The following is a 23,241-nucleotide window of genomic DNA, read 5'->3' on the forward strand; positions in this document are numbered from 1 at the left end:
CTTCAGTCGAAAAGAAATTAAGGTTTTTGAGGAAAACATTCCAGGATTTTTCTACACAGAATGGACTTCAATGACAACCATCTATTCAAACGTTTAAAGAGGATTCAATGTCCGTCTCAATGCAGCTTCAAAGTCTCGACACGATCCCAGTCGAGAAATAAGGGTCTTATCTAGCAAAATGATCGGTCATTTTCTAAACATTTTTTACTTTTTAATCACAATTGTTCGTCTTGTGCTGGTCTGCGACGCGCTAGGTATTACGTCATCACGTTGAAAAGGTCACGAAAATAAATAAATTAATTAATTAAAACAAAGATGTCGAACGATTTTGAAGTTGGAAGAGAAAATGAGATGGAGTTCACTTTTTTGAACCGGAATACACAGACAAATAACTTAGATAGATGACGTAAACGTGACATTTCCAACGTGATTAAGTGAATGCGTGGCGCGTCGCAGACCAGCACAAGATGAACATTTGTATTAAAAAGTATATACATTTTTATTTTTATATTAGAAAATGACCGATCGTTTCACTAGATAAGACCCTTACTCCTCGACTGGGATCGTGTCGAGACTTTGAAGCTCCATTGAGACGGACATTTGAACCTTCTTTTAAACATTGGGATAGATGGTTGTCATTGAAGTCCATTCTGTGTAGAAAAATCCTGGAATGTTTTCCTTAAAAAAAACGTAATTTCTTTTCGACTGAAGAAAGAAAGACATGGATAACTTGGATGACATTGGGGTGAGTAAATTATCAGCAAAACATTTTTTGAAAGTGAACTAATCCTTTAAAGCAAGGCTTTTTATAATTTGCTCAGTAATAAAGACGAGCCAAACCCTTTTGCTTGTAATATCTTGAAGAATGAACGATCTTGGAAATTGACCCAACTTTAACTGATCAAATGGATCAGCTGGCACGGTGACAGTCTTCTGCAATATATATATAATCTCTTATAATAAGTACTGCAGCAGTACTATAGTACATTTTAAATTAAACTTTTACATGGCACTACATTATGTTTCACAGAATACCATGAACATGTCTAAAAGAAAACCAGCAGAGCCTGTTCAGAAAGTCTTGGGATTCACTTGTAATGCAATTGTAAAATTGAATGCACATAAACGTAGCGTTCTCATTGGCTGACGGGGAATTGTGTGATTTTAACAGTAGCTGCAGTAAATCCGTACCGTGAGCTCGCAGAAGCGCCTCGGCCGTGAAGAGAGGAGCCTGAAGCATGTCCGCCGTCTCCACGATCAACATGTCTTTCAGCCGACGCAAGTCCTGAAGCTTCAATCCCTCATATGGCTGCAGAGAAAGAAAGATGAAGGGATAAATGACAGGTTAAAAATGACAAGTGTGAAGCAACGAGGATATAAGAGAGGTGATGGAAAGAGGACTAATAAAGCTTTTCTTTTTAAACTTCACTATTGCTAGGTCTGTCTGGAACAGCAAAACAAAGCAATCATGAGTCTGTCTATCCACTTCTGATTGATGTAATATCCTGTGACATTACATTACCAAGCTGTGATTTATCTTGAGCTCAATTCTTCAGTGCACACCGCCGCACAGAAATAACAGCGAACATGCACTCGGAAACTTCTACCTATATTATATATTGGGCTGTAAATCGAGTTAATTTAATTACGGTACACAATATGCTGATAGTGCAAATAATTGCATCAGTGTTTAAATCAGTGTTTGTTGAAAAAAACTTGCATAGAACCATTCAAGGACCATTAAAAACTCTTAAATATTTTGGTTACACTTTATTTTAAGGTGTAATTGTTACAGTGTAATTATATATTTAAGTACTGAGTAATATCAAAGTCCTTTTAGGCAAGTCGTGCCACTCGGCCGCCATCTTGGCAACGCCTCCGGGCAGCTATTTCGGACTAACAAGACCAGGCTCCTATCTAGATGGGCAGAGAGTCAGAACTGCACTTTCACTGGTCACCGGGACATAAAAACTGCATGTATAGAAACATCAGTAAAATATGATAAAAATCGCTGAAAAAGTTTGATGACTTTGCCGCAAAATAAGGTTTTAAACGCCCACAGGTTATACTTTAACTGCGCATGCGCAAGGGTTCACGACACCAACAGGCAAAACGTCAACTGTGCGCATGCGTCAGTGGAACCAGACGATAGGCTGAAATGTTCCCCGGCGTGACTGTTAAAAGCAGATGATTGGCTTTCCAGCGGGAGGGGCGGGACATGTGCATACAACCGCCATCTTGGCCGCTACGGGTTTTCCTTATATAGTTGTATTGAGGATTGAGGAAGTGGCATGTCTCTTATATAAATTGTCTCTGGTAATATTAAGCAACTACATGTACTTACTATAGGGTTAGGGTAGGATTAGGATTTGGTTGAGGGTTAGTTGCATGTAATTATGCATAATTTATGTTTATTACTATGGTAAGTGCATGTAACATATGTAACAAGGACACTGTAAAATAAGAAGTGAAAGTTATTTATTTGAAATTAAAATCTATTGTTATAGATTATAACATTATAAACTAACATTATAAACTGACACTTTTGACCAATTTAATGTATCCTTGCTAAATAGAAGTATTAAAATTAGTTCTATATATATATATTTTATATATATTATATATATATACTTTAATACTTTTATTCATTATATATATATATATATATATATATAAACAAAATGTCACAGTATCTAAACTCAGAAAGCACAGTTTTTAACACCACCGTACCTCTCGTCGGTCGAGGGCGGCATACTCCGCTTCGATCTCCTGAGCTCCAGCATCCTGAGAGAAAACCATCTGAGACTCCAGACTGAGCGCCAGCTCCTTGTGATGCCGTTTCTCCGCACAGTCACACGGCGTCTCCCGGTCCTCGTTCTCCACGAACAGATCTGCATCGTTCTTCACTAACAGCTGTAAAACACAAGACCAGCCCTTAGCTAGAGGCTTCAATGTTATGATCAATCATGATAGTATCCTACAATTAAAACAGAAAAGTAATCTTGTATGGTCCTGGAGTTTTAATGAGTCTAAGACTAAATTCTTACAAATGTAGGGTTTTCGCAGAGATGCTATAAAACAACCATTTTTGGTTCCCTAAAGATCCAGAAAAAAAATTGTCTTACTCTGAAGAACATTTTAATAATCTGAAGAACCGTTTTCCACTATAAAGTTCCATGGATGTTAAAGGTTCCTTATGGATATTTATTATGCTATTTTAAAGGCTCCTAATGTTGTTTTGGAGTCTCCTAACATAGGTTTACATGCATCCAAGGTCGTTGCAATATATATTATGAGAAAATTAAAGTATCAGCTCTTTTCTCAGTGTCTAAACGGTTCGATAAAGGACTCAGTCTCTCTAAACCCCGCCTTTCTTAGAAGCCTACTCTGCTCTGATTGGTCAGATGGCCCAGTCTGTTGTTTACAACGTGTGTCGGAAACAAAATGCTCATTACCATATCTGAATTTCAGCTCTGAATCTTCCTCAGCACTTGTTTAAACAGTGATGCGAAGAGTAACGATGGTGTCGGTTTTACCGTATCAATTCGAGCCCGAGTCCTCATCCTTTGGAAAAGCATCAAAGTGGATTTGCTTTCGCAGCAGAAAACAGCGTCTTCTCGACATGTCGACAACACGAACCAAACTCTTCCAGGCCTCAGCTACAACTACAGTGTTTGAGGGCGGGGCAAAGTAGACATTGTTCGCAGGCAGCCAATGAAGACCATAGGCTGGCATTATGCAAATGTATTACAAACCTACATATGTTCGTGCAGGAAGTGAGATTGGAATTACTGACGACTCGTTTCATTTGGAAGACAGTAACTCCATTTATCTGCACTTTGAAACTTTGCAGACCTTTTACATTCTTTTACAATCAGCTACAAGACAAACTGCATGAAAATAATATCCGAAATAGCATATTAGGGGCACTTTAAAGGGTTAGTTCACCCAAAAATAAAATAATTCTGTCATTAATTACTCGCGTCACTCGTTCCAAACCAGTAAGACTTTCATCTTCAGAACACAAATGAAGATCTTTTTGATGAAATCTGAGAGATTTCTCTCCCTCCATTGACAGCTACGCAACTACCACTTTGACGCTTCAAAAAGTACGTAAAGAGATCGTAAAACTAATCCATATGAATTGAGCGGTTTAGTCGCTTTATATGATGAACAGATTGAAATAAGGCTTTTATTCACATATAAACTTTGATCAGTGAACATAAACAGAAGTTCAACCGAACCTGCTTGACGCGCGAGAACAAACCTCTTGCAGAAGCTCAAAATGTGCCGCGTAACACAAGAATGAACCTCATTGGTTCTTGCAGAAGCTCAAACGTGATGCGTAACACGAGAATGAACCTCATTGGTTCTTGCAGAAGCTCAAACGTGATGCGTAACACGAGAATGAACCTCATCTGTTCTTGCACATCAAGCGAACATGCTTGAGCTTCTGTCTCTAACAACTGGTGTGTGAGTTGATGAACGCATTTAATCGGTTCATCATATAAAGTGATCGAGTCTCGAACCGCTCAATTCATAAGGATTAGTTTCATGATCTCTTTATAAACTTTTTTTATTAAGGATCAAAGTGGTTAAGTAGCGGTTAATGGAGGGACAGAAAACTCTTAGATTTTATAAAAAAATAGATGAACGATAGTTTTATGGATTTGAAACGACATGAGGGCGAGTCATTTTTGGGTGAACTATCCCTTTAAGAGTGAAAATACACCACATAATACATGCACAATTTCAAGGCCTAAACTACATAAGTACAAATCTGATTACCTCGACACAGTTCTTCATGCCAGCGGCCGCTGCGTAGTGCAGGCAGGTGCTCTTTCTGTTGTCGGCGGCGTTGACGTTGGCTCTCTCATACTCGCCCTTGTCCAGCTTAGCTCCGGTCCACTGCAGGATCATCTGGAGGCACTCGGCCCGGTTCTGCTGGTCCTCCTGCGGGCGGCTGATCCGCGGCTGAAGCGCTCCTTCACACAGCAGGATCTGCGGGCCCATACACAGCAGGTGCAGCGCCGTCTCATTGTGAACGTTGCACTTGTTGGGGTTTCCATCTTTGGAGAAAAGGAAAGACCTGCAGGATAGGAGCAAAGGAAGGGAACTAGAGTAAGTACAAACTGTCATTAAGAATACAAATTACAACAGCAAAATAAACAGTAGATGCTATGAATCAAAATGCAAAAATACTGAAGATTAATAAGGTAGTCTTTGTGCGTATTCATTTTGTGCACAATAATTATTTAGGCTGATTATTTAATGAATCATTTAGACTGATCTGTAAACAGCTTCATCTGATTCTTTGAAAATAACAGACTCAAAAGAACAAATCACTTAAAAATCAGGCATGATTAACTATGACTTATTGCTATTATATTTAGCAATATATTTCTATATTACATTTTATATCTATCTGCTGAAATTAGATTATCATAACTATAAAAATGCATAGAAATGATAGAAATTTCCATGATTTTTAAGATTTTATTAAATCTCCTTTCCTGGAAAACTCAATTTAAAAAAAATATATATATTTCCAGAATATATTTTTATTTGTCTTTTATTAAAATCTGTGATTTATTATAAGTAATTTGCACCTTATTTTTAAAGTAAATACGGACTCAGAAAAAAAAACATCAACAGCAAACAAACAAAAAACAAAAACAAATGTGTGTTTGTTGTTTGATATTGTAAACTGATATTTGTCATCATATTAATTTATTATCGTAATCAAACATGCTGGTTTGTAGCGAAAATACTAAATATATATGAAAAATATGAATATATCATACCAGGGTTATTACTAACGTTAACTAAAACTAAACCTATTAAAAACATTTCTGTTAGTTGGAAAAAAGATTAAATAAAATAAAGTTGAAAAACTTAAAATTAGAAATATTTCTTAGGCAATAAACTGAAATAAGTTTAAAGTTGAAGCTTTAAAATTATTAACTGGAAATAAATAAAACTAAAACTAAATTTAACCCAAATAGCAATACTTAAAACAAAACAAAAAAGTATTAAAATGACAAAAGCACATAAGGAAACTACAAAAAAATAGGCTAAACTAAAATTAACATGAAAACTAAATATATAAAAATACAAGCTAATTCAAAATATTAATAAAACATATCACTGTGAATAACCTATTACCAATATTCATTGATTTTGCATGATTAAAGCCTCAAGGGTGCCATGTTATGGTGAACAGGAGTTAGCCTATTAAACAAAACTGTTAATATTTTGTAAATTATGGCATGCTGTATTGACCAATAAGGTACTCTCAGGTATATCAATTGTATAAGCCTCTATAAAACACAGATACAGGTATAATTTAAAGACAACCTTTGTCTTTTGCCACCCTCCCAGAATTATTGCTTGAAGAAATACAGGAGCGCTAGTGCATGCATCTCATAATAACATGAGCGCGCATCAGAAAGATCATAACCACATAATCAATGAAAATGTCATGACACTTTTCAATGCAGCTGGAGTCCTCAGGGTCTCCCAGCCTGGAGGGAATTAGAAAGACTAATATCATTTTCAGCCGATTAATTGTGGGAGCTTTAAAAGTAAGTGATAATGCGCCCTACAAAGGACTTAGCAAACTTACATCCTTGTAAGATTTAAGAGTGAAATTAGTGAATGCATTCAGCAGACTCTAATGCCTTTCAGTGGAAATGACTCAGCGAGCTGTTCTGGGAAGTCTGTGATGTGAATCTAGCACTGGGAGTTTATTAGTTGATGCAACTGAAAACAACAGCTTTAACTCCCAGCATTCTCCTGACCCAACTGCACCCGACAGGCCAGAAAGACCGGTTGGACTTCTAGGAAATTGCCACGGACACCTGTTAACAATGCACCTGTTAGATCCCGCGAGATGTAACAATAGAGCCTTATTACAATAATGACAAATGCAAAGCCAAGCGGTTCATCAGCAATGACACCAACATTCAAGGATAATGTCTAGACAAGCATGGGACAGATATCTTGTGTTTTGTTCTGCTGTACACTGGCTATAAAGTGTGATCATAATAAACACAAGACCACACAAAGGGTATACATTACATTTTCTAGAAAATTTAAAAAAAAAATCTAAAGTTCAAATATGCCTGTGCTATATATAAAGCTACGTTCACACTACAAGCGACTTTGTCGCTATAGAATAGCACTTTACTGTATATGTGTATATGTGTGTGTCCTCCGTATTAGATGCCCTGTCTGCTAACTGTGGACTCTCTCATAATATGTTGTTGAAAATTGTGGCGTCTTTTAAATTGTGTTGTATCGTATTTAATTTCCATGTTTAGCTGTGTTACTTGGTACTGACCTGACGGGGGACTGCAGATGTAAAATAGCCTTGGGACTAACACTGGCATATTTACATTGCTGAAAAGCTAAGATGTTCATTAACCCGTTTAATCCCACCGGTCACAATTGTGACCGCATATTTTTTCTTATTTCTGGAAGCTCTAAAAGTGTTGTTATTGGCTTTGGGCAAGAAATTCAACTTTTAAAAGAAAAAATAGATTGTTTTGATTAAAATTTATAAATGTCATGTGACTGGTGTGAAAGGTCACATGACTAGATCAGTTTATTTCCTGCTTGCACATCTAGAAGAAGATGTCTTCCTCACACTACTACAAAAAGTAGTATATAAAACACCTTAATTAACAGATAGAACTATCAAATTTTGTACATATATTCTTTAAAGGGTCTACTACTGATATATTTTTAGAATTATACTCCTGCATATATGTTTTGCTCGTAAGACACGTAAATTTGTTAACGGTCACAATTGTGACCGGTAGTATAACACAGTGTTTCAGTTGAAAACACAGGTTTTGGCTGTTAATCCTAGTTATCAATTTTTTATTATTATACAGTTTAAAACTATCAGATGTGTTGGACCTTCTAGACGTACGTGACCCCCCCAAGTGCTGTGTGCAGCAAACAGAGGCATTTAAAAGTGATTGATAGTGATGGATCAGATAGGGAGTACCAGGGTGAAACGGCCTATTTGCCAGATAGATTATTGAATGAAGATGCAGAGGTGAAACATCTGGAGGATGAGGCAGATGTTCATGAGAACCAATTGGTGTGCGCCACACATCACCACAAACAACCCTTTCTACAACGTACAGCCCATCTTTAGTGCACTGAATGAGTGCACACACATCTCCCTGAAACTGGCCTATAGGCAGGGCCCAAGTGTAGTCTTTGGTCTACTCTAGCCCATAGAGGTCTAGCCGAACAAGCGGAAGTTCATCCAGGGTGTAACTCTGTCCATGACAACCTTTTCATCTCACTAAACCTCCTTCGTGAAATGACAAAGCGAGGTTATGGATGTCTTGGAATGTGTTGCGTAAATAGGCCTAATTGAAGAATTTGTATGAATTCTGACTATGTTGTTTCCCACCGGTCACTATTGTGACCAAGTATAAAACCTAATATTTCACTAACTTAACCAACATAAAATCAATAAGGGCATAAAGTTTGTGTGTTAGGGAGGTCTAAGGAGTAAAATGCATGTATTCAAATTGCAAGAAAAAATTTGGGATTAAACGGGTTAATACGCATTGTCCCTTTTAAATAAACAATTAAATAAATAAATACATGCTACATTAGGCCAAATACCAGAGCTACACATATTTCGCCTCAGCATTTTTGGGTGTAGTCTAGACTGGCAGGCTGTTTTTTACAAGGATCAGAAGCAGCCAAAAAGTGAATCAGAATTCCAGTTACAGGATATACTGAAGTCGGCTATAAGGATTTACATATTTAACCACTTCAAACTGGCCGTTCTAGTGAGGGAGGTGGTTCTCACTGTGGTGTTTGTAGTTTAGTCAACATCTTTGTTCCCAAACGGTCAAACAAAGGACACAAAGAAGAATGACAGACGTTTTTTAGCTCTAATTTGGTTGGCTGACTTTAAAAGGGAGTTCACACAAAAATAAAATACAATTTCTGTCATTAATTTCTTGTCGTTCTTAACCTTTGTTCATCTTCAGAACACAAATGAACATCTTTTTGGTGAAATCAGAGAGCTTTCTGTCCCTCCATTGACAGCTACGCAACTACCACTTTGATGCTTCAAAAATTCATAAAGAGATCGTAAAACTAATCCATATGAATTGAGCGGTTTAGTCCAAAGTTTTGTCCAACAGAAAGCTCTCAGATTTCATCAAAAAGATATTTATTTGTGTTCTGAAGATGAACCAAAGTCTTGCGGGTTTGGAGCGACATGAGGGTATTTTTGAGTGAACTATCCCTTTAAGAAACTTTGAGGAATAGTCCGCCTGGAAATCGTGTTTATAAAGTATCTATTTATGCAGCTAGTACTTTTGAGAAAGAAATGATAACAAGATTAGACAAAGTTTGCCAGGTTAATGACATCAAATCTTTAAAACATATAAAGGGCCAGATTTACTAAAACGGGGCGTGAGCGCAATTCCAAAAAAGCAAAGATGGGAGTGGACGTGATCTACGGACGACACGAAAATGAAAGAACAGACAAACCCAGAACATTTCTATAATGATCAACACAATCTACCAAGACCAGCGCAAATTAGCATCTGGTTTAAGACGTGCTTTTTTGGGGGGCGGTAAATAATGGCGCAACTACCAGTGAATTGACCCTTCGCAGGGAACTTGATGGTGATCTGACCAATCATACTTCGCCATCCACCATTTTGTCTGACAAAGCAGTCAGGAGAGTTAGTAGATTAACATGGGAGGATTTGAGCTTGAGAAGCGGAGTGTACTGACGCCTTTCTGCGGTTTAAAACAACTTTCCTTCTGATGTTCATTCATGTTTATTTGATACTATAAATGAACTAGAAGGAAGAGATGATCGGTTCACGAGCAGCTTTAACTGAGGCGACACAGCGATCTGTCACGACACATTAAAGAGCCACAAAACGGTATTTATTGTTTAAATTTCTTTTAAAAAATGACCAAATTTGAAAGGTGAGACTGTTTAATATGTTTAATATCAAAAGTAACCGAAAGTAAGCTGGTCTGTGTCTGTCGGTGTGTTGTCAGTCTCCTCTGCTCCGCGATGTATTTTTCACTGCGTGAGAACATGGTGTGGCGTGATAGCGGCGTAGCATGTCGGACATAGCGACAGTAACTAAGGGGGGGCGGGTCTTTGCGAACGGTCAATTAACTAGCGCAAACCTTAGTAAATCACCTTGCATCATTCATATAAATACTCTCCTCCCATAAATTTTGCGCCTGAAAGGGAAACTCCTCCAAATGCAATAAGTTCAGCTTCAAAAATAACAGTGTTCACACCTTTTCAGCGCTAATTTTTCACTGCGTGTCTTTAGTAAATCCTGACAGTATTTTTCTAATGCCAAAAGTAAGAGGGTTTGTGCTGGAGCAAGCTGTTAGTAAATCTGGACCATAGTCTACAGCAAGTAAACTAGATATTCACAAGCAAAACTTTACAAACTGCTTGCTTTTGTGAGTTGTGTCTTTGAAAAAAATATCAGTACTGAATACATTAGGACGAGCTGAAATACTAATCAGTGCCTATATATATATATATTGACTGCCATATTTCCAGTGTTTACCATCCAACAGTTTGTGGAGAATGCCAAGCGATCTTTGATATTTATGACGATATACTTTTTTAATTTTTTTTATTACGTTTATTTCACCTAAATGTTTGCTCACTGATTGCGTTTTTTCAATGGGATAATTTTGTTGTTAAGAGTTTACACAACAGAAGGAAGCTTGATTTCAATCTTTGAATTAAATTTAAAAAAGAAGCAAAAATTTATACAAAATAATAAAGATACAAATAAAGAAAAAAAGTTTTTGGGTAGGTCTAACTAGTATTCAGAAATACTACAGACACAGAATAAAAATAATAAAATGTAAAATAACACTTAAAGTATTTTATCGCTGATTCCTGACTAAATTAAATACATAGGCTATTAATTCTCATTCATTACAATTAAAGCTATCTTTTGTTGTTTTGACGACAACATTAATGACAGACACGTATGGCTGCTGTCACTTTTACTGCTAGTGCACGGATCCATTACTGTTTTCAATATACTGTCTGTCACACTGTCACATGCGTTTTATACATAACCGACTGTGTTTACGAGTACACTTACCAAGACCGGAATTATTACACAATTTTGCATTCCCTGGGTCAGACAGGTGTTGTTGTTGTGCGCGCTAGGGAACGTAAATGCGCCATACGTCATTGCGTCACTATATCATTGATATCGCAATATGACAGTTTTTTATCATGTAAAAATGTATACCGGTATTATCGTGGACGGTATGATATGGCACACCCCTACTGTTGTTTGTCACTTTACATGTGTATCAGTTGCTCTTTTTCAGTCTACGTACGTAGGCCAGAATTTGGGCTAGCGACCCTACAGTGTTTCAAAGGTACAGTTATGCCCACTATTATTGTTAACTAAACCTAAAACTATTTGTTTTTTTAAAAAAGGTCTGTTAATTGAAATCAGGCTCTGAAATTATTGAGGTATTGTGTTTCAAAGTGCTGTAAAATAAAGAGAGGAAAGTGACAAGGAAAAAGGAGGGAGAGCGAGTGGCCAGCTGTTCAGACTGGTAATTACCAACCATTTTCTCAGAAGGGTGCATTAACTACTACACTTACACAAGTAAGAGTTGGCCTCATGGCTCCAAGTGGTCTTGACTCAAATACCAAGCACTGGAACTCAACAACCATGCAAAAATAACCTTGCATTGCACAAAAACACCACAGGCTCTACATAAGCTTCCCATTCCATGCATATTTGCTTTGGGTCTTGTCTGTTCGGGGCCAACATGGGAATGTTATTCAGTTTTTTGTTCTCACTGAAGCAACAACCCTACAAACCCTGCTGTGCTGTTAAAGTAGACATACTGTTTGGGTTTCCCTATGACATTAAAAGGTACAATATGTAAGAATTCTGTATCAAAATATCCCCCAAAAAAACACTTGCACAGTGTTTTTTTTTTTTTTTTTAATTGTGTACTTACATTATCCTAAATGTTTCCAGGAATTTATAAATTCAGAGAAATTCACAATTTTAAAAGGGCCGTCCCTGTTCACTTGTCAACCGTCAATGACGTAATATCCGCGTTATCCCTGGTTTCCGCTCGTACTGGCATAGTAACCATGGCGACAGACGTGGACAACTGCGTTACGTCTAGCGGCGCGCTCACGCTGTTGTTGTTTCGTTCAAACATTATGGATCATGGCAAGCAGACTTTGGGACAAAAGGAAAACTAAAACGAGGATCAATATCGGCGAGGCGTTTTCGAGATGCTGTGAACTCCGTGTCCGCGACTAACTTGGACTTGACAGGGACGCGCTCTTGCATTTACTTTATTAGACAGGTGAGCAAATGTACGGTACATAAAACGAATCAATGTTATATAGCTCAACATGATGAAATGTTAGAATTTGATCAGTATGTTATTCTAATGTTGATCTAGCTTACTGCTAGTCTCATACAGACAAACTAACACACAGAATAACATTATAACTTTCAACACTCAAATGCAGTTTAGTGTGATAGTGTAGAGCGAGTGAAGCCGCGCTGCGTTACCTCACAAGTTTCATTCGTCAAATAAACTGTCCTGTGAGTATTAATACAGCACTTGCGTGTAGTTCGGTAGAATTGATCTCATTCCTTTATATCGTATCGTGTGTGGCGCTGATATCTGTCTCTCATTAGCAATCGCACACAGCTTTATACCACATGTTAAAAAAAAACATGAATGTTTTCACTCATCCGTAAACTTTATTACCGTATTTTCCGGATTATAAGTCGCATCAGTCAAAAAATGCGTCATGAAGAGGAAAAAAACATATAAATCGCACTGGACTATAAATCGCATTTATTTAGAAATTTATTTCACAAAATCCAAGACCAAGAACAGACATTTAATCTGGAAAGGCAAGTTATTCAGCTCCACAACAGCACACAGAACAACAGGCTGAATAGGTGTCCGGTATGTTAGCGTAACACATTAACAGTTATTCAGCGACACAATAACATAAAGAACATCTACCTGGGAGGCTGAATAGGCTAAATTAACATTAGCCAGCGAGTCCAACAAGTTACCGGTCAGCAAGATCACCAAGCTCCCGATCTCACTCCACAACACTGAATCTATTGAATTCTTCCTCGGTGTCGCTTCTGAACAACTCCGCTAACTAGAGCGCCCTCTCGCGGCTGTAGACGATAATGTTTTCCCTTGGTTCATCTCAGTCAGTATGAATTAATTTTGATATACAAGTCGCACCTGACTAAGTCACAGGACCAGACAAACTATGGAAAAAAAGTGTGATTTATAGTCCGGAAAATACGGTAGATCAATTGGCATGGCGACAAGTTCCATAATTCCGCTCATCACTGCATCATCAATCTACGGCTTTGTTATTTTAAGAGGTTAGCGACCCCTAGCGAAAAAAAAAAAAAAAAAAAAAATGGTGTTATCGTTTACAATTGACCGTTCGAAAAGACCCGCCCCCCTTAGTTACTGTCGCTATGTCTGACAAGCTACGCCGCACTCACGCCACACCATGTTCTCATGCAGTGAAAAACACATCGCGGAGCAGAGAGGAGACAACACGCCGGCAGACACAGACCAGCTTACTTTTCGGTTACTTTTGATATTAAAAATATTAAACAAAGTCTCACCTTTCAAATTTGGTAATTTTTTAGAAGAAATTTAAACAATAAATACCGTTTTATGGCTCTTTAGTGTGTCGCGACAGATCGCTGTAGAGCATCAGTTAAAGCTGCTCGTGAACCGATCATCTCTTCCTTCTAGTTCATTTATAGCATCAAATAAACATCAGAAAGAATATAGTTAACTGCGGAAAGGCGTCAGTACACTCCAGTGGCAATTTCTTTAAGACTGCAAGGGAAGCTCGGCTTTCCCTATAATGTCAACAATTAATGGTCAAATATATGTACTATTTTGTTAACATTTTATTGACTAAAAATGCTTTAGAACACGTTCATCTCGAAGACGAGTTCGATCAGAATCAGCAGCTGGTCAGCTGACTCGATTTCCTTCTCATTAATTCCCGCAGCGTCACAGTGCATTTTTCTGTTGAAGCCGAGCGTCCATTGACTTCAATGGGGCTGCTTTGAACAGTTTTTTTCAGTGCTCCGAAACTAGACGGTCATTGGATAAATGCTGCGATTATGTCCCGCCCACGGACGCTCAGCGTCTCTGGGGGGAATGGAGGAGTGGGCGGGCCCGGACTCCGAGCGTCTGCGTGGTGATTGGAGGGTCTGTCGTCTCCTTTTGATTGACAGAATTTCTGTCAATAGCTGAAGCTATTCGAGCTCAGTGAAAAGTAAACTGAAAAACGCTTTTCTCACGCAGGGAAAAATCTCGAAGCAAAGAGGACACTGACAGACAACAAAGAGAAGGTTACTTTTGATAAGCAAATTCTCAGCTCTCCGATTCTGTAAATTGTATTACGAAATTCAAACAATAAATATCGCTTTAGCACTTGTAAATGTGACGTGACAGATCATCTCTCACTCTTTACAACTAGTAAATAATAAATAAACACGAATCAGCATGTTGAAAGATCCAGTACAACTTACCAAAATGTATATGCCTCATACTTAATATCGAGCAATCAGTGTTTTTCAACGCGGAAAGAGGTCAATAACACAGCTGGAGAAAAATGTCACAACGTTTAGTTTTAACGTAAAGTTACGTTACCTCAGGATCAAGAAAGCCATTTAATAACCATTGCACGTTAGTTGGCTAGAAAAATTAGCTACAGAGAGGAGTATTTTGCTAAATATGTGCACTGTATGACATATTTATATTATATTTGTATTATATTTAATTTGAGTTGTTATTTAACCCAGGGCTCTCTGTATGTTTACAGCATTAGATGAGTTTTTTTTTCTTGAAAAAATTTTTTAATGTAAGTTAGGCTACCTAATATTTATCCAAATGAATCGATATTGAATCAAGATCCGAATCAAATCAAAAGAATTAAATTAAATTGAAATGAAATCGTGTGTCAAGCAATAATAAAACCAGTAGCCTACAGTCATTGTACCATGTAAACATTGTAACATGTTTTTACTAAACGTAATAAAATTCTGTTTAAATACCTAATGTTTTGACAATCACGATACACATATTTTGATGGAAGTTTTGGACCATTTTTATGATGTAGGCCGAAAATGAGCTTCCCCTCTTTGAAAGACCAGCAGTCGCCACTGGTACACTCCGCTTCTCAATTCAAATCCTCCCGTGTTAATCTACTAACTCTCCTGACTGCTTTGTCGGACAAAATGGCGGATGGCGAAGTATGATTGGTCAGATCACCTGTCAATCAAGCTCCCTGCGAAGGGTCAATTCCAGTCTTATAGAGCTGGTAAGTCCCGCCCCCTCCGTAAAACCCCGCTGGACCTCAAAGTTGAAAAAGCGTCAATGCAAGTGAATGGGAGAAAATAATTATTTTCTGGTCCCGTTTGAATTGTGCCATGAATGTGAACATATGTTGTCTGTGAATTTTTTATATAATCTTTCATGTTACAAGTTTGACAGTATATGGTATGATTCGTCGGCTAGCAGTTGTGGAAAAGACATAACGAGAAAGACTACATGTCGCCTATGTGACGTCACCCCATAAAGTTGAGTTACCCGTGGTTTTCGCCAACCTCAACGATTTTGTCCTCTCCCTGAAAGAAGGCGGTGAAGTGCACCAAAGACACAGCCATGTCTAGCGGGATCCGTGAGCTAGAGCCGTGAGCTAGTGGTGTTGACGTTTCAAACGCGCCGAAAGCAGCGAAGAGTTGTAGTCCACAAAGTGCTCTCACACAAAGTCTACCCGTATCAAACTTCTACCCGCTAAATTGTAGCATTCTTCACACGAAAGATTATATAAAAAATTCACAGACAACATATGTTCACATTCATGGCACAATTCAAACGGGACCAGAAAATAATTATTTTCTCCCATTCACTTGCATTGACGCTTTTTCAACTTTGAGGTCCAGCGGGGTTTTACGGAGGGGCGGGACTTACCAGCTCTATATTCAGTCATTTTAGAGAGTTTAAAATGTTTATAAATATTAGTGACACGAATATTCTTACAAAGCAAAGAACCTGTGAGCCGTTGGCAGAGCCATCATATGTCACCACAACTTCCAATAGGAAAATTCAACTGCAGTAACCACCGTTCAACCTGAAGAGGGCAGCACTCAGACGTTTTTTACACCATATATTGTAGAATTAAAACACTTTACACCCAAATGTCAAAACATTTACTCAAATCAATGAACAGCATTAATAAAGCCCCAGTCTTACAGATCATTAACTAAAAAAAGTTGTTTCAGGGTTTAGTTACCCTTTAAGGTGAACAATTACAACTCGCCCATGGATGCTAATGCTTGTATTTGGGTGCCCATTGATTTGAAGCTCTAACCTGATGAGGCGCGTCATGGCGTGGCGTGAGGCGTAGAGCAGGGGTGTGTTGTGTTGATAGGGCTCCCCATAAGATGCGTTGGGCTCCAGAGACTCTTTAAATTGGGGGTTGCTGTCATAGAGCTGACAAGCCAGGCCTTCATCTCCACTGATAAGTGCTTTACGAAACTTGGTGGCGGTGTTTCCCATGGCGGGAGCTGGACTGGGACCCGCAGAGCGGCCCACATGCAGTCTTCAGCACTCAGCCAGCGTGAGAGTGGACGGGCCGCATACCGCAAGTCCTGTAAACACACCAACATGGTCACAGTTATTGCCTACAATCTGTTATTCGTGGTGTGCATCATGGGATGTAAAATCAATGTGTAAAATCAACAGCGCCATTCTCTATTTAAAAATATGAGACCAGACAATCAGGTTTTGCTCTGAATGTGCGGCATTATCTCTACGCCCACTACTAAGTCCATTCCCTTCACCTTTTTTTTAAAGTCTTAAAGCTAAAGTGCAAAATTTCTGCACCAGAAGCATCCAAATGGAAATGTAAAATATATTTATTTATTTATCATTTAAAGCCATATCAGCATCAGAGCCTAGGCCTATATTTAAGGCAAACTCAATAGTAATAACATTTAAAATACTCATAAAAACAATAATATTTAAATTAATAGTATACAATCATTTAACAATATTATCTCTACAAACAAATATATAGAAATAAATGATAAACAACAATAAATAATACAAATAATAAGTTATATCAAATCTTTCAATTTGATCATTCAAATATTTTCCCAGGAGAAAGCTTTTTAAAAGTTCAATATATTTTTTTAATAAAAAATATACATGGGTAGGTCTTATGCAAGTCCAAATCGACATCTATACAGTCTGGTCATTTCTATTTGCAAAATGAAAACAATAGTTAGGTCTTTTATTTTTAATGGATGCACTTAAATTGAAAAATAATAATAAATTATAAATAATACATTTATTATGAACACATTCATCCCATTTGCCTGGAAATGCAAGATCTTGCAAAAAAAGGAAAATCCTACACTTTCCTTGTCCATCAATGGTCAGCCTTACAGATAACCCCGGACAATCATATTATTGGTTGAGATAATATTACTGTTTGAATCGAAGAAAGGATCTTTCTGAACTCTGAACTGAATCCTTGAACTTTTCTTGATGGGTGACTGAGTGCCCGAGTTGATCAATGAAATCGGAGTTTGCTGTTAAGTGGTATAGGAAAAAAAACATGCAAATGTCTTGAATTTGTTTTTTGGGTCTGTTCAAAAAAAACATTATTTTCCCCATTCTCCATTGTTGTGGCTTCTCTCTTCCCACTCTGTCAGTAGCGCTCTGTTTAGTTCTTGTCTCTATGAAACCCCTCCTACTGAAAAGCACACTGTGCTCTGATTGGTCGGCTGGATCAGATTCCAGTGTGTTTGCCGTACCACGGGTGCAGCAGGCGTAATGATATGACGAAGCACCTGAAAATAGTCCCCAGCTTGGTAACTTCCAACATGACCGGGACTAAGTTTGTGTAGTTTTTAGGCGGCAAATTAGGTTTCCAAATAAATACGGTTCGGGATCAGCACCAAAGTAAATGTCATCTAAATCGTCTCTCACAAATGTCTCCATACAAGGCACGCTCTCTGTGGAAGCAGGTCGTCACGTTGGTTTGTTGACGGCAAGTGCTTCGTCATATCATTACGCCTGCTGCACCCGTGGTACGGCCGCACAGTTCCTTGATTCTTACGCCGGAATGAGAGTAGTTCCTAGCCATATAGGCTTGGAAAATCTCATCTTTTTAAAATCTTCTTTAAATAGGAAAAATATTTAAACTCGTTGGTCATTTTGAAAGAAATGCTACTGGACTCATTAGAATCAATGATCTATGCTAAGCTATGCTAAAAGTGGTACCGTCAAACCCGGAGTTCGGCTGAATGGATTAGAAAAAGGTAAAACTCAACTGTTTAACTCTGGGGAGGTTGTAAAATGAGCCTATTTCCAAAAAAAGTGGAGTATCCCTTTAAATGAGGAATATTGTGACGTGTTTGTTCCTGGAAAAATACTCAAGAGTCAAGACTGCAATGGAGGCGTTTCAGGGAGTTCAGTCCGTGACACTGATATAGAGAAATAACTTAAACAATTTTTCATGCTCAAACAGCAACATTACACACTAAAGAAAGTTGAACATGTAAAAAAGCATCATAGGAGTCCTTTAACTTGAGTGTGAACAGCCCCATATAGGTATTTTTGCTAAATCATATTATTTAACAGTAAAACCAGTATTTGTTAAGCTTTAAAGATAACTAATGTGAAGAGCTACTGTACTTTTGTGGGAAAAATAAACAAGCCACTATCCAACTCTCATAACTATCTTATGGAAATCCCTAATGAAACAAAACCAGTCTGCTTCACACAACACACTCATTTGCATATGACCACATAGTGCAAATATCAATCTTGCACAGGTGCCCTTATCTGATATCGTTACACATTTTTTCTAAACATGTACATCAAATAAAACTGCATTGCCTCTTTTTTTTTTTAAACACACAAAAAAAAACGTTCAAACCTTTTTAGAAGGTTGCATGACCTAAGGGATATAATGTTTCATCAGCAAAACAACCAGCATGCATCACATCATGCTCTAATAAATCTACTTGAGAGGGTTGTGTGTGTGAGCAGAGAGTGGCAGCAGGTGCACGGATCGGATCGGGCATGAGCGAGTGTGAGCGCAACACACTTTTTAGGTCATTCTGTCTGCTCTGTTGTTCTTTTCCACATTGTTTCACATAAACCGTCTGTGGAGTTACACTAGAAAACAAAGCACATTGCAGAACATTATAAATGCACTTTTTGCACATAAAAGCTTTTTTCAGCTCATTTTCAGGTGGGACGTCTGAGAATGCAGAACGGATGAATTAAGAGCAGCACTTGGCAGGCACACAAAGAGAGGGAAGCGTTTCTTCCCCCACACCAGAGCTCAATCATTAAACATACTGTGTGTCCATTAATGGTAAAACTCCATTTGCATTCATTTTACAGGCAGTGGGCTACTTTCAAACAATGCAGGCTTTGTGTTAAAAGATGATCCTCAACTGCCGTTTTCACTTTTAACAATGTCTGAAACTCCAGGCTAATTAATAACCATGGCCGACTCGAACAGCATGCAGTAACCTGACATTTAAAGCGACAGTACCAAACCTGTACAAATGTCTTTTTAGCATTAAAGGGATAGTTCACTTTAAAATTAAATTTTAGTTTTTATCTTACCTGAAGTGCATCCAAGATGTAGGTGTCTTTGTCTCCGCAGTAGTTTCAATTTTGATATTTTTAGGTCAAACCGTTCTTGTCTGTCAGTCATATAATGCAGGTATATAGGCACTGTCTCCAAAAGCATGCAGAGAAAAGTCCAAATTAAAAAATTCCCCATCGTAACTGCACATTGATGGCCTAAGACACGAAACAAGCGGTTTGTGTGATAAAACGAACAGTATTTATATCGTTTTGATCTCTTTTACACAACCACGTCCAAGTCATCTGTTTACTTAGTCTGCGTAAGCGCCGTAGAGCGCCGGAAGTGGTCTCCCGGATGAGTTCGCGCGAGCATATGTAAATGTATTTTTTTTACATCGGTTTAAACATCCCGTATAAGCGCAAACTAGTACCATTTCTATTAGCCGTCCTACCTACAATCTCTGTTCTGTGCACAGGTTCTGGTGTAAACAATGAGTGATGTACACGCGCGAGAGAGATCACTTCACCCTTCCGGCGCTTTACGTCGCTTGCGCAGACTAAGTATCCATTTATATTGATATTTTAAACTATCTTGATGTGAAAATGTGACTTGTCTTATCTAAAGTAACTTGTTGTAATTGCTCTCTGTCAAATGATATGTGCAGATGAGCACCTGTGCTTCTAGGTCATGTGACCACATGCAGATATATAGCATGCAGTCTACGGACTACCATTTTGAATTTGCCCTGAAGAAGGCCAAAGAGGCCGAAACATGTTGGCATATGTTTTTTAATGGATAGCCAAGTTTAAATAAAGGCTTTTTAAACTTATATTCCTTTTGAGTGCCTCAGAATTACTGTTTATTTGGGAAGTAAACAGATGACTTGGACGTGGTTGTGTAAAAGAGATCAAAACGATATAAACAACACTGTTCGTTTTATCACACAAACCACTTGTTTCGTGTCTTAGGCCATCAATGTGCACTTACAATGGGGAATTTTTTAATTTGGACTTTTCTCTGCATGCTATTAGAGACAGTGACCATAGACCTGCATTATATGACTGACAGACAAGAACGGTTTGACCTAAAAATATCAAAATTGAAACTACTGCGGAGACAGACACCTACATCTTGGATGCACTTCAGGTAAGATAAAACATACCAACAGTTTATTTCAAAGTGAACTGTCCCTTTAACGCCCAATGAGGAATGTCAGTATGACTTATACTAGATGGCCTTCCATAAACGTATTAAAATACACTTATTATGTACGTATACACACTAGTAATTGTGCGTATTGTCATTTATAATACTTGCATTGCAGCTACACTGTTAACTTTAGGCCTAACCCACAAAAATCTCACTCCTAACCAGGGACGGACTGGGACTAAAAAACGGCCCTGGACTTTGACTAGGCCCGGCCCAAAGCAATCGGCGCGCGGAAACTCGTCAACAACAACAATAACGCCTGGCATGAGTGTCACAAGACTTTAATTGTGGCTCATGATACTATACCATCCAAATTATAGCAATAGCCCTGTGATGTTGTGTTAAAAGCACATTATTCTAGATTAACTTGAATACTACATATAAATGGAGGTCTCAACACACTGCAGTCCTGTATAAAAAACCTCTAGGCTGTGACTGTCTGACTTGGGGCGCTTAAAGTAATTTAAAGTTGAGCTGGAGTGGGTGTCTTTCTCTTCTCTTAGTCTAAGCTCAACCTGAATAAACAAATGATGGAATGGATAAAAAAAAAAAAAAAACAGGTTTTATTCCAAGATAGCATGGAATAGATTATGAATACTGTTATAACAGCATATTATACAATCTATTCCATGCTGTCTTAAAAATAATTTATTACTTAATAATCTTTATTAATTTATGCAGTAGCCTAATTAATCTTACTGCACAAATAATAATACCACATCTAAATGAAAATACACCATTACAAATGTAACTTCTGTATTCAAACTCTTCAAAGTTTGTAAGCATTAACTGTAACGTTACCAACATTTTTAAAAGTAAAAGCACAACATATTTCTTAATATTAGCTACTGCATGTGGCATTTTACAGCTAAAATGTTGAAGTTTTGCTGTTTTAACTACTGTAATCATTAAAAATTTAGCAACCTGAATATCACTTCCTAACATCATCCCTAGCAAGTAACTCTGTTTCTCCTCTCATGTTCCATACTTACTTGCCCTGGATCTACCTGTGGAACAGCTCATCTTTCTGTCCTCATCATCACTGGTGGCATGTTGCTGCACAGCTGTCTGGCTCACTTCTTCACTGCTGCTAATATTTACCTGTGAGGTGCTGCTGCTGGCTGTGCTGCTAAATATTTCAGTTAGTTTGCGACATTTAGCGGCTTCAGTATCTAAATTCCGCAAAAAAAATGTATCTCGCCTTCTCAGCCCCGCCCTTTTCTTTCCGTTTTTTACCCGCGGCCGCGTTAACGGAAAAAAACAGGTGATGACTGCGTGTGTGGCGGGTGGTGGGCCGGCCCGCCGGCCGTCCTGGAGTACCGGCCGTTCTGTGATTCTCCAGATCACACAGATGGCCAGTCCGCCCCTGCTCCTAACCCTAACATACCTTAAACTTAATAGCAGTAAATGTGGGATTTTCCAGAACGACTAGTTACACAGAAAACCCATAGTCTTGTAGGTATTTAATGCTAGTCCATAGTACTTACAGTCTTCTTCTTTTTTTCATTCAATGAAAGCGAATAACATGCTGAACAACATCTCCTTTGTGTTGTTCAGAAGAAAGAAAGTCATACGGGTTTAGACCAGCATGAAGGGCGAGTAAATAATGACATAATCTTCCCTTTAAGGGAACTTACGTTACCCAAACATAGAGACAAACTAAATACATAAACTGTTTATAGATTACTCTGTGGCTTTAAAAAGAAAGCAATTACTTACAATATCCCAACAGACACAAAAGCCTGAGTTTCATAATAATCCATCCCAATGTATGAAGATTAATGCTGCACACTAGCTCTGTGAACTGCATATTTGTTCATGTTTACAGTGGTGGTGGAGAGGATTAAAGCAAAGATCTGAAACTCTGGATGTAGTTTCTCCAAGGATGCATTTGCTGTGTTGACAGCTGATCAGCATCATCAGTTCATCATTACCGGTCTATGACTGACACATCGCTATCGACCAACATGTTTGATAAAGCACAGCTTTAATCTTCTAGACTCTAAGCTGGTCAAGCGGAGATTCCGACAACAGGCGAGTTGACATTAGCGATCAACAAACAATCACACACACACACACACACACACACACACACGTACCTCATCACTGACGTATCCATTAAGCGTTGACACATCAAATGACCAGAGCAAGCGGCGTGTCAAAAGTTTATATCGAGATTGTTATCAGGCAGCAGACCTTCGATCATGTTAGCGATTATGTAAAAAGAAATGATAAAGAACTGTATAATCATAGGGGTGGTGCTCGTGGCTGTGTTTGCTGGTCATGCTCTCATTTCATAGGACAATAATCTGCGCCTCCTTCGCGGT

The 23,241-nt window shown here is 38.2% G+C and overlaps 1 protein-coding gene across 2 annotated transcripts in view; it reads right to left on the bottom strand.

Annotated features, from left to right (window-relative positions):
- Positions 1–23,241, bottom strand: part of ankib1a (ankyrin repeat and IBR domain containing 1a) — a 39,664-nt gene extending 16,423 nt beyond the window's left edge. The window contains exons 1-5 of one of the 2 annotated variants that reach the window (XM_079590744.1): positions 23,014–23,241; positions 16,463–16,742; positions 4,789–5,089; positions 2,731–2,913; positions 1,192–1,309 (exon numbers count right to left, since the gene is read on the bottom strand). In XM_079590744.1, the coding sequence (XP_079446870.1) occupies positions 1,192–1,309; positions 2,731–2,913; positions 4,789–5,089; positions 16,463–16,650 (790 nt within the window). In that variant the 5' untranslated portion in view covers positions 16,651–16,742; positions 23,014–23,241. The remainder of the gene's footprint in view (positions 1–1,191; positions 1,310–2,730; positions 2,914–4,788; positions 5,090–16,462; positions 16,743–23,013) is intronic. The other variant, XM_079590745.1, reaches the window with a different exon arrangement.

The sequence above is a fragment of the Phoxinus phoxinus genome (assembly GCF_949152265.1).
Source record: "Phoxinus phoxinus genome assembly, chromosome: 19".
NCBI lineage: Eukaryota > Metazoa > Chordata > Actinopteri > Cypriniformes > Leuciscidae > Phoxinus > Phoxinus phoxinus.